Raw genomic sequence first — 13,140 nt, forward strand, 5'->3', positions numbered from 1 at the left:
TTGAGGTTTCCATTTGCCTAGCTGCCAAACAAAGGTAGGTTTTTTTCTTGCTTAGTATTCAAAGAGTGTACCAACAAAAATTATCTAATTTCAGTTTTGGGTTATGTGAGTTATTTAGATTTATAAGAGAATTTCACTTTTGGCGATTATGAAATCAGAATTGATTTTTATTTCGCCTTCAACACTGCTAGAACTTCGAATCCCATTCGAAGAAGGGGCTGACATTAAATGTCCATATCAAAAATTCGAGTACGTTCAGCATTGACCAGACACAACACCCATCATGAGTCTTCAACTAGCAACACAACGAAGACGACGGCGACGACGGTGGCGGCTACCATATCTGCTGCTGCTGCCTCGAAATCATTTAAGCTCACACGTCACAATGTTTCACCCACAAATACTGCAGAGCTTCCAAAATCCCATAAACTTGAAAAGGACCAAAAATCGCCAAAGGTTTTACAAAAGCAAAAATCTAAAATCTCTCCACTCTCAAACACAACAACAAATGCTCCAATTACAACATCATTACAAAAACAAACAAGTACAGCGTTGGCGGCAGGCACTGTCAGTGCTACCATAGTAGCCGGTTCATCTACAACGACTTCGGCAGGCATAAACAACCATGCGGTATATGGCCAAAGCACCACCACCGCCGCCACAAACATTGCCATGGAGGCCTATAACCCTTCGGGTCTTACCACCCCCAGCCCCAGCCCCACCCCTACTACCATCATACCTCAATCCACTTCGAATTTGCTGAAAATAGAACCCTTTGTTCCTAGCCTTGGCACCCGCCTGCAGAAGCCCATACGAAGATCCTATAGTACACTGTCAACGACATCCCTAACGAAGAAACGCTTGCATGGTGTTAATAACAATTTAGCGGTTAATTTAGGCTACATAGCTAATAATCACCATAGTAAAACGCCAGCAGCTGCAAATGCGGCTTCTATTGTTCAAGGAACAACCATAGACACAGCGGCCAACCACACAAATACTTCCAGTCTGCCTAAGGTGACCAAACATGCAGCAACAGCAGCTGCAACAGGGTCGGCAGCGGCACATCACAATTACCCACAACAACAGCATTTAAGATCCAGACGACAACCTTTAAGAGGCCCCATAACACGCCAACGTTCCAAATCCACTTCCTCTTCAAATTCGGCCTCCAACCGTCCCATCACCTCTTTGGCCACAGCGGTGGCCACCACACCCACTTTGGCCACACCCTGTACGCCGCCACAAAATGCTGTGGTCATACCCCAACCCAATGGCATTTGCCGCATACAACGCAATGTCAAGGAACAAGAGAAACTGCCAGATCGCATAAACTACGATAAAAGGGGTTTAACGGCCATACCCATATTCGAGAATGAAGCCAATCTTCGTTTGCTCTCGCTGCAGCATAATCTCATCAACACCTTTCACATACCCAAAGAGGTGAGAAGCCCGACCGAACGCTTGGAAGGCCTACAGCTGCACACCAACTCCCTAGCCCTGGCGAAGACGACCACCGAAAGTGGTGTGAATCTCTCTCCTAATACGCCAATGCCTGCCAGAAGCCGATTTCCTCTACCACATAACTCGCCTAATCATGAAGCAACCACAACCACACCCGTCGCACCTCCGATGGGTCTTGCCACTATGGCCAACAATGCCCACTTGAATAGTGGTGGAGGCTTTGGGGCCTATATGTTGCGCCGCAATAAACTTTTGCATCGTTCCATAAATCTCAACAATGTGAATTTACAGCAAAATGCCCCTGCGACTCACTCCAACGCAGCCACCAATGGAGCCACGAATCCTTTGCGCTTTGCCATGCGCCGATCCAAGAGTTTTGTCAACAACTTCAACTTGCAATACCAAATCAATAAGCGCGGCCTACAAAATCCCCGTGCCTCCTTTCTCAAGAAGGCTGAAATGGCGGCGCAATTGAAAAGTTTCGACTCCTCTACCAGCACTCTGACCTCTGAGTCTACGGTCTCCACCACCTACCTCAATGGCGACATAGAAGAAGAAGATGAGCATCAGGTTGCCGAATTAGAAATCAAGAACAAGCAATTGCTCATCAACTATGGCAACATTTTCAGTAATCTGGTTTTCCTGGATCTGTACAACAATCAAATAGAGCGCATAGCCAGTTTGGATGGCCTGACCTCGCTGACCGTTTTGCTGTTGGGCAAAAATCGCATAACCGATATCTCCGGCTTGGCCTCCTTGAAATCGACGCTTAAGGTACTCGATCTGCATGGCAATAAACTCTGCTCCATAGCCAACAAAATCAATTGCCTAAGGGAGCTGAAGTCACTCAACTTGGCCGGCAATCAAATCCGCCAGATCAATCACAACGACTTTATGGGCCTTAGCAATCTCAAAGAGCTGAATTTGAAACGCAATAAGCTGAAGCGCATCAATGGCTTTCAACACTTGGCTGCACTGGAGCGCCTTTGGTTGTGCCACAATGACCTGCATAAGGTGGACGATATGGCTTCAATTTCCCAGGCCTACAATGTCATAGAGATAACCATTGAAAATAATCCTGTGTCTCTGGCGGGTGATTGTGTTTCCTTTCTGGTCAGCCATCTGCCTAAGTTGCAAACTCTCAGTCAAATGCCCATCACCGACCAGGTACGCAAAGCAGCCATGACTTGGCGTAACAATAAGGAATTATCCGAGCAAAGTAGTCAGCAGGGCAACAAGGAGGCCTTCAATCTCATACGGCGCGAGGAGATCATTTCGAATGCCCGCACTAACTGGGAATTGCTAAGGTCCCAGCAAATGCTGCAGCAGCAGGCGGGCAATGGGGCGGCCAGCAATAGCCAAAAACCAATGAAAGCTGCGGCCAAGCGCAACTATGAGCTGGAGAAAATCACCGAGGCCAATGAGCAAAGTTATGAGGAGTTCATAAAACTTCCACCCATTGAGGCTGCGCCAGAGCTAAGCGATAAGGATAAGGAGGAAAGAACATCGTCGGCCTCTAGTTTGGGTCCCAATGTTAACTCCTCCTCAAGTTGTTATACCTCAGCCGATGAGGAGGAGGCGCTCATGTCCAATAATAGGGATGCCAGCACAGCCCCTGACATAAACTCCAAAGGAAGAAATGATGAGCTATGTGAGCCCAAGCAGGAGACAAACGAATGCTGCTCCTTAGAGGGCCAGACCATAACGAAAAATGAACAAAGCTCACCCACACCATCCGTCAAGACCTGTTGTACTCCCACATTAACTATACAATTTCCCCTGGACTCTGATGAAGCCAAGATGTCATCGCAGCATCAAAATCCAAATCACACACCCTTAATGAGTTGTCCATTGACAATGACAACGTCGACTATGCCACAATCGTCCACATTAAACTGTTCCACCCCCACAGCGACCAGACCCTCAACTCCAGTCTCACCCACACCCTCATGCAGTTCAATGTCTTCGCTGTTGGCGCAGCAAACGGGTCTAGGAGACCTCACCACCTACCAGCAACGCAAACGCTATATGACGGGCTCTTTAATGAGATCTCAGACAATTGTGGGCACAGGTGCTGCCAATGGAGCAGGATATGCGATAAAAGCAAATGGCAACACGGCAAACCAAATCAACATTCTACGCTATCATCCTGCGGCAAAAGTGAATGCAGCTAATACAGCGACCACACTCACAACATCAGCTGGCATTGCATTGACCACATATCAGCAACTACAGCAAACAGCCTTTGGAGGACTAGTAGCTACATCACCTCACCACATAATGCCATCGTCTCTGAATGGCACTTTGGGCAGTAGTGGCGCCAGCCACACGACAACATCATTGAATGCCGTCAATAAGACTTTGTCAAATACTACGAATGCCAGCAGCCAACAAGCAGGCAGCAGCACAACGGCAGCAGGAGGCGGCGGAGGAGCCACTTCCACAAAACTCACTGCCATCGAGCGAGAACGTGAGCAAGGCGGTGACTATTTGATCGAGATTTGTGGTCGCTATCTAAACATCTATGGGCAAGGAGCCCTGCGTTTTATTGACAAACAATGGAATCCCACAAAAGCCAATGATGTCCATACCCTGAATTTCAGTTACATCAATTTTAATAACATCACCGCCATATTGTCACGCATCAAGGTACGTTTTCCGCATGCCGAGAATTTTGTTTTCCGCGAGACCAACATCAATTGTCTGGGCCAAATCAATGCTTTGGCCGAATTGCAAGGCATCACATCCGTATTCATTGATCCCGAAGGTAACCCACTCACCCAAAAAGACTTGTGGCGCCAATATGCCATCTATCGTCTGTCGCATTGGGGCCTCAAAACGCTCAACGGTCAGGAGGTGTTGGCGGAGGATGTAGACAAGGCCAATGGTATTTATGCTGGTCTATCCGATTTAATACTCTGGTCCATGCCAGATGCTATGCTACAACCCCTGCTGACACGTCTACGTTTGGATGAATCCTGCACGGCGAGTAAAATGTTGCCCAAACAATGGCTACAGAAACCGGACAATCGTTCGTTGCGTTTGGTTGTGGGCAAGGAGGCATTACAGTGGAAAAAGTCACATCACCATCATCAACAAGATGCTCATGCCCTGCCAACGCCTCAACAAATTCGACTATTGCAAGCTCAATTCCTTCATTCAGCAGGTGGTGGTGATTCCAATCATCAACATCATCAGCAACTGCAATCATTATTGCCGGTATCGCTTACACAATGGCCAGCAACAAATGCTACTGCCGTCTCATTATCTGTAGCAGGTGGTGCTGCTGGTTCAGGTGCAAGTGCAGGTGCTGTTGCTACCGGCTCGACATCCAGCTCCAACACCAACGCCCCCAACTCCGCAGCCATTCCCACTTGCTCCATGTCATCGGCTCTGACACAACGTGAACGTGGCAAAATACATTTCACCATAATGATGGAAAATACATGCCATGCAGTGGAAAAACTACACAAATTGGAACAGTTATGGCCCATGATGCTACTGAATATAGTGCGCAACACATTATTAGACTATTCACAATTGGATGTGTACATTCGAGATTTAATGACCGAAATAATGAAGTGACTACACACCCCCCCCCCCCCCCCCCCCCACACACACACACACCCACACCGTCGTCGTCACATTTATGCTGCTAGAATGAAAGATGGTGGTGGTGGTAACATGCATGCATCATGCCTTGCCAGTAACTAACTAGTCGTGCAATACAGTGATTCCAAATTTTTAAAGTATGACAATAAATAGGGAATCATTTAATCTACAAGTAATCCCATAATGTCTTTTTTATCAATGTTGAGGGGGATCGAAGTTTAGTCAGTTGGGCTTCCGTCGCCAATACTGACTGTATGCAGATTTAACAAGCTAAGTTCGGCCAGGCCGAATCTTATATACCCTCCACCATGGATCGAAATTTGTCGAGTTCTTTTCCCGGTATCTCTTTTAGGCAAACAAAAGATAATAGCAAGAATAGTTATGCTTTTGGAGCTATATCAAGTTATGGTCCGATTTGGATTATATTTGGATTGAATGTTGGAGGCTGTAGTAGAAGGCATTTTGTAAAATTTCATTCGAATAAGAATGTCGCCGTTTGGTGCTCAAAAATTAAATCGGGAAATCTGTTTATATGGGAGCTGTATCAGGCTATAGACCGATTCAGACCATATTTCACACGAAGATCTGCCAAATCGGATAACAATTGCACACTCTAGAGGCTCAAGAAGTCAATATCGCCGATCGATTTATATGGCAGCTCTATCAGGTTATGAACCGAGTTGAACCATATTTGACACAGTTGTTGGAAGTCATATCAAAACACCTCATGCTAAATTACCCAAATAGGATAATAAATGCGCCCTCTAGTGGCTCAAGAAGTCAAGATCCAAGATCGGTTTGTATGGCACCTATATCAGGTTATGGACCGATTTAGACCATACTAAGCATAGTTGTTGGAAGTCATAACAAAACACGTCGTGCTGAATTTCAGTCAAATCGGATAAGAATTGCGCACTCTAGGGGCTTAAGAAGTCAAGATCCAAGATCGGTTTATGTGGCAGCTATATCAAAAAATTAACCGATGTGGCCCATTTACAATCCCAACCGACTTACACTAATAAGAAGTATTTGATCAAATATTCAAGCGGCTAGCTTTACTCCTTCGAAAGTTAGCATGCTTTCGACAGATAGACGGACGGACACGGCTAAATCGACGTAAAATGTCACGACGATCAAAAATATATATACTTTATAGGATCTTAGACGCATATTTCGCAGTGTTGCAAACAGAATGACAAAATTAGTATACCCCCATCCTATGGTGGAGGGCATACAAAATAACCTCAAAAAAAAATTTTAAGTTTGGAATTCCGTGCTACTTTAAAAATCCTTAATTGTTTTCCATACCACTTCCCTAAGTTGGTGTATATCTGATATTGTGTCCCACTTAAGTACCGGTGTCTTTTAACCGCGAAAGCCGAACAATAACACAGGAAATGCTCCAATGTCTCATCATCTTCCCCACATACTATCACTTGCAGCACCGATTTTACATAAGTAAGCTCGAGACCTCCTTCTTACTTCTTTTCAGTAATACCTCGTACTTACTTCCTTTCACGTCCTGCCCGTTTGTCGCCCATTGCCTTTATTGACGGCAGTTCTCAGGCCTTTAATCTTCTGCTTACTGATACTCAGTTACTCCGCTATGGCCCCGCACCCAAACGGCACCCATCCCCAAGGAAGCCGTTAATCTCCTTCTTACACTGCAAGACTATTAGTGACCTTACCGTCCTGGTTGTATCTTATGGCATTCCGTGATCGCCCGGATCTCTGCCTGCAGGACCGTAATATGGTCAGGCAGTCTAAAACAGATCTTAGAGCCTGGGTTCTCACTGTAGACCCTTAGTCCCGCTCTGTCCTCCAGCTTTGATCCATCCGTGTAACTAGATGTTCCAGATGGCAATACTAGGGTTCGGTCAATCCAAAACTGTGCCGCTGGCAGCAGTGCCTAGCACTCGACCTCAAGTGTCGCCTCAGATATTCGATCAGAAAACTCTTCCCTCCCTTCTAGATTTCCTATCATCGCCTTGATTATACCGCGATGGTATGAGTTGCTCCAACTCCAATTCATTCTCCCATCGCCTTAAGTTTTATAGCCGCAGTGGCTGCCTCACTCTTAATCTGTATGTCAAGGAGTCTGATATATAGTCTCCAGTGTCCTAGTAGGCGTGGTCCTCATAGCTCCGCCTATGTCCAGACAACATGTTTTCTGAACCTGTTGTATGGTCCTTATATTGCATTTTTTCTCCATAGCAGTCCATCAAACTACTGACACGTAAGTAAGTATTGCTCCTGTAGAGCCAGTGGATTATTCTTGGATTCCGGCCCCATTTCGAGTCTACGATCAGTTTACATAGTGCCGAACATCTGTGAGCCTGCCAGGTACGCCCCTGAATGTGACACTTCCAATTCAGTTTCCTGTCCAAGATAATTCTTAAGTATTTGATCTTGTCAGATAACGAAATTGTTCTATTGAGGAAACGTGCGGCGACAAATTGGCCCTCCTTTGTCTTCCTCGTGAACAGGCATATTTCAGTCTTCTCTGAGTTAACATTGAGTCTAGCCCAGTCGTATGGCATATGCAAGACCCTTTCGGCCCTTCTGCGTACCTGGTTCGGATTTTTACCTTTCAGAAGTATTATAACATCGTCTGCACAGCAGACGGGTTCAAATCCCTCCTCAGTCAACATCTGTAATAGGTTATTGATGGTGGTCACCTAAAGGAGTGGTGATAAAGTGCCTCCTGTGGCGTGCCTGTGCCACGAACGGTGGTTCACATATATACCCGAGGTTGTGGGTATCCGAAGTTCGGCCAGGCCGACCCACCCACCACCATAGAATTGGGGCATACTAATCTAGTCATTCCGTTTGTAACACCTCTAAACATTGATCTAGGACCCCACAAAGTATATGTATTCTTGATCGTCTTGACATTCTGAGTTAAACTAGCCATGTCCGTCCGTATGTCGAAATCATAATAGCGGTCAAACGCGTAAAGCTAGACGCTTGAAATTTTGCACAGATACTTTGATATAGGTCGTTGGGGATTGCAAATGGGCCATATCAGTTCAAATTTAGATATAGCTACCATATAAACCGATCTCCCGATTTGACTTTTTGAGCCCCTGGAAGCCGCAATTTTCGACCGATTTGTCTGAAACTTTGCATGTAATGTTCTGTTGCGACTTCCAATAACTGTGTCAAGTACGGTCAGAATCGGTCAAGAACCTGATATAGCTCGCATATAAACCGATCTCCCGATTTGACTTCTTGAGCCATTACAAGCCGCGATTTTTATCCGATTTGGCCGAAATTTTGCATATAGTGCTCTGTTATGACTCTCAACAACTGTTCCAAGTGCAGTTCACATCGGTCTATAACCAGATATAGCTCCCATATTGTAGCAGAATCCAAGGGGGTGGGTTTCCAAGATTCGGCCCGGCCGAACTTAGCACTTATTTAGCATATGGTTTATCCAGTCTCTAAGGACCCGGTCCACCCGGTACTGGTCTAAGGATTGGATCAATGTATCGGTCCATGCACTGTTAAACGCCCCCTCGATGTCAATGCAAACCGCCAACGTGTACGTCTAGGCATCGAAGGATTCTTCTCGAGCAGGGCTGTCTCCACCGACCTTCCCTTGACATAGACATGCTGATTGTATTTGAGCAGTTCGCTGGATGTCCTACTCTTTATCATGGTATCCACAATACGTTCCATGGTTTTGAGTAGATAGGACGTAAGGCTTATGGATCTGTAGGCCTTTGGTGTCGCATACCTTGCCTTGTCGGGCTTGGGTATAAACACCACCCTTGCTTCTTGCCAGGCTTTCGGAGTATATGCAAGTCCTTGGCACACTGTGAAAATACAGACCAGATTGGGCGCCAGATAGTCCGCCTCCTTCTGTAGTAACGCCGGAAATATTCTTCATGGCTTGCTTGACCATAAATTCCGTTATGATTAGCAATCGATCAACCTCATTATTCCAAGATTCCTGTGTCTCTGTGAGTCCCGTTGTATCCTGTGGATAAATCCGTTTTCATCAAAAGCCTCAACATGTCCTCCGTTGTCTCTGCTCTCACTCCCATGTCGTCTACTGGACATGCGTTTTTGAGAGAAACTTTTTCATCTTGGCGGCGTAATTAACGCTATCGACCTGTTTGCAGAATAGCTTCCAGGAGACACGTTTTGCCGCTCTGATAATCTTATTATATTCCTTGAGCTGTGTGTAGTATACATCCCAGTTAACTTTTACTTTCCGACGTGCTCTGTTGTAAAGTCTGCGTACCTCTTACCCAATGTTACGAATCATCCAGAGTTTTTCTTGGGCTGGTTTCCTTTCCCGAAGAGAACAACTATCAACGATAGTGGGGTCTATCTATTGCAGTCGTAATCCTGTTGACATTGTCATCAATGACTTCTATGCCTGGACAATCTAAATTATCTTGCCCAAATCTTCTTCTGAGTAGTCTTCCGAATTTTGGCCAGTTGGTTTAGTACCTCATTTCCTGTCTGTTTTGCTTTCCTAACCATCTGTTGCAGATCCGACGTGGGTTGCGGTGTGGAGCGGAGAGTCGAAAGGCAGATAAAATGATGCCAGCTATGCTCATCAATGTTGCGTCCGACTTTGACAACTCTGGGGAAATTATTGTTCCATCATCGGCTCCCTCCTCGGTAGGCTGTATTGAGTTTACCGTCCCTGCACTGCCTGATATTCCAATATTAGGATCTTTGCCTATACTAGTCATCTAAATCTTGAGTATATACGTTTCTTGGGAGTAGGTTATGGTCTCATCGTCGTCTCCCTGTGCGTTAGACTGCATTGAGTTCTCTGTCACTGCACTACCTGATGTTTCAACATTAGGATATTTATCCATCCTTTTCTTCTTAATCTCGAGAAAGTCGTTGATGGTTCCGTCGTCAGGTCCTTGTTTGAAAGGTTGTGTTGGGTCTCTCGACCCTGCACTGCCTGATGTTTTTGCATTAGGATCTTTGCTTATTCTACTCTTCCCAATAATGAGAGAGTCGGTGATTGTTTCGTCGTCGGCCCCCTTTGCGTTAGTCGGTATGGAGTGTCTCGCCACTGCACCACCTAATGGCTCAATATGAGGATATTTGCCCATCCTAATATCCTCATATAAAAAACTAAAAGTCCGGCCGTGCCAGACTTTGGATAGGATAGGTTCTTAAGAGGCATAGTACACTGGATCTTCACATGTCAAATGAAGGTGACCTGCGGATAAACCAAGTCAACGACCAAGAAAGCTAGACGATGCCTATTAGCGGACTTGCTCTTATTCACGAAGCTCAATTAGAGAACGATTCTTCGATCGCTGAAGTGGTGAAGAAATCAAACTTTCTTAGTCTGCACACTTCCCCTCTGTGGAGATAAGAGGCCGGCAATTCTCCGCCAATGGTTGTGGATTCTTCCGGAGGCGAAGTCAGACTCAGACACCGGATAAATACTGGACGGTCATAGTAGTCACAAAACCAGTCGAATGTGGAGCAGAATATATCCACGGCCACGAAGAATGAACTTCTCGTCTCAGCCTTATCACTCTTTAGGGGACCATCTACTTCGTGTCGGGCTTTTTGTCTTGCGATAACTACCTTGGTGCAGACCCCTCAAAAAAGGTATGGAACCGAGGAGGTTCCATACCTCCTCACATTGCAGAGGAGCCTTCGGCATCCTCTGCAATTTGACCCAAATAGGTCCAGATTTGGATATATCTGCCACATATACCAATATCTCTATTTAAGGTTTTGGGCTTATTAAAGGCGCCTTTATTGTCCGATTTCGCTGATATTTGGGATAGCGAGTAGTATTGGGCTCCTCAACATACCAGTTCAATGTAGTCAAGATCGGTCTAGATTTGGATGTAGCTGCCATATATACCGTTCTCCCGATTTAAAGTTTTGGGCCCATAAAAGGTGAATTAGTTAACAGATTTCGCTGAAATTTACCACAATGAGTTGTATTAGGCCACTCGACATTCGTACCGAGAATGGTCGAGACCGGACTTTATTACGATATATTTTGCTTTCATATGTACTGATCCATTTTAAGTTCTTGGGAGCATAAAAGTATGTTTATAACTCGATTTCGCTCAATTTTGACACCGTGAGTATTTGCTTTGTTTACTTTTGAGATGGCAAAATATGCTCGGTGGATCGATTTTCTCTTCCACAAAATCGATAACTTTTTGAGAAATTACGATCGCAAGGTATGATCCAATTTGTACTTGCGGATCGGAGCAATTCTTCGAACAAACTCGCTCGATAACGGATGCAAGAATTAGGCCCCTGAACTCATATCGCTCAAGTTTAGATGCCAGAAGCAAGCCACTCCTGAAGGAGATAGAATCGGAAAGGTGAATCTTCACAGTTGTCATCGGAGGCATCACCAAACCTTCAACTCTGCGAGCTGAACCTGCCATAGATACTCCGGCCCGACTAGGCTTGCCAGTTCCTCAAATCATGAAGTCGGGAAATTCTATGCTACAAGTCGGGATTAGACGGGATTCTCCAATTTTATTTACAAAAAAAAAAACATGTAAAAACGGCTAATTTCAGCCGAGTCGAATAGTGGATATGTATCATCATAGCTTTGTCTAAAAATTTAGGGTTCTAAAATCAGTTTATCCAATTATCACCCAATTAGGATCAAAATTGAGACGTCTGCGGGCTCAGTCTGTCAAGTCAAGAGATGGATTTATAGGGGGGCTATAACTATTTATAGATCTATCTATTGGGTTGCCCAAAAAGTAATTGCGGATTTTTTAAAAGAAAGTAAATGCATTTTTAATAAAACTTAGAATGAACTTTAATCAAATATACTTTTTTACACTTTTTTTCTAAAGCAAGCTAAAAGTAACAGCTGATAACTGACAGAAGAAAGAATGCAATTACAGAGTCACAAGCTGTGAAAAAATTTGTCAACGCCGACTATATGAAAAATCCGCAATTACTTTTTGGGCAACCCAATAGTTGGTGGTCGGTGTGGACGTTGAAGGGCAAAATACCACTACCCGAAAAAAACAAGTAAAAAGGCATTAAGTTCGGCCGGGCCGAACTTTGGATACCCACCTCCTCGGGTATATATGTAAACCCCCTTTCGTCACAATCCGGTGAAAATTGGACTTCAGCACCCAAATTCGGCACGAGCATTGAATGGTCTAATCAAATTTCGTAGAACAAAATATTAGTCGTTTTCGCAGCTATATCCAAATATAAACCAATCTGAACCATATTAAGGTCGGATATCAGAACACTCAGAAGAACTCACTGTTCCAAATTTCAGCGCAATCGTGTAATAAATAAACCTTTTATGGGCTTCAGTCCATTATCGGCAGATCGGTCTATATGACAGCTATATCTAAATATAGTCCGATCTGAACCAAATTTTGCGGCGGATGTCGGGAGGCTTAAAAAACTCACTGTTTCACATTTCAGCGAAATCGGTTAAAAAATAAAGCTTTTATGGGCTTCAGACCCTTTATCGGCAGATCGGTCTATATGACAGTTATATCTAAATATAGTCCGATCTGTACCATATCTTGGTCGGATGTTGGAAGGCTTAAAATAGCTCATTGTTTTAAATTTCAGCGTTATCGGGTAGTAAATAAAGTTTTTATGGTCTTCAGACCCTTTATCGGGAGATCGGTCTATATGGCAGCTATATCTACATATAGTCCGATCATAACCATATTTGGATCTTATGTTGGCAGGCCTAAAACTATTCACTGTTTCAAATTTCAGCGAAATAGGATACAAAATAAAGCTTTTATGGTCTTCAGACCCTTTATCGAGAGATCGGTCTGTATGGCAGCTATATCTAATATAGCCCGATATGAACCATATGTCGGGAAGCCTTGAACTACTCACTGTTTCAAATTTCCGCGAAATTGGATAAAAAATAAAGCTTTAATAGGGTTCAGACCCTTTATCGGGAGATCGGTCTATATGGCAACTATATCTAAATATAGACCGATCTATACCATATTTAGGAGAGATGTCGGGAGGCTTAAAATAAAAAATCGTTTCAAATTTTAGCGAAATGGGGTAATAAATAAAGCTTTTATGATCATCAGACCCTTTGTCGGG

The 13,140-nt window shown here is 44.5% G+C and overlaps 1 protein-coding gene across 1 annotated transcript; it reads left to right on the plus strand.

The window, feature by feature from the left end:
• Window positions 1-228: 228 nt before the first annotated feature.
• LOC106086178 (uncharacterized) lies at window positions 229-5,049 on the plus strand. The gene is made up of 2 exons (XM_059368490.1): window positions 229-4,541; window positions 4,701-5,049. Exons 1-2 carry the CDS (start codon window positions 229-231, stop codon window positions 5,047-5,049), a joined length of 4,662 nt encoding a protein of 1,553 aa, XP_059224473.1.
• The last annotated feature ends 8,091 nt before the right edge of the window (window positions 5,050-13,140 follow it).

This window comes from Stomoxys calcitrans, chromosome 1, assembly GCF_963082655.1.
Source record: "Stomoxys calcitrans chromosome 1, idStoCalc2.1, whole genome shotgun sequence".
NCBI lineage: Eukaryota > Metazoa > Arthropoda > Insecta > Diptera > Muscidae > Stomoxys > Stomoxys calcitrans.

Coding starts and splice junctions, on each gene's coding strand:
- LOC106086178 (XM_059368490.1), top strand. CDS start 229: ATGTCCATATCAAAAATTCGAGTACGTTCAGCATTGACCAGACACAAC. Junction 4,542..4,700: donor GAGGCATTACAGTGGAAAAA/GTCACATCACCA, acceptor GCTTACACAATG/GCCAGCAACAAATGCTACTG.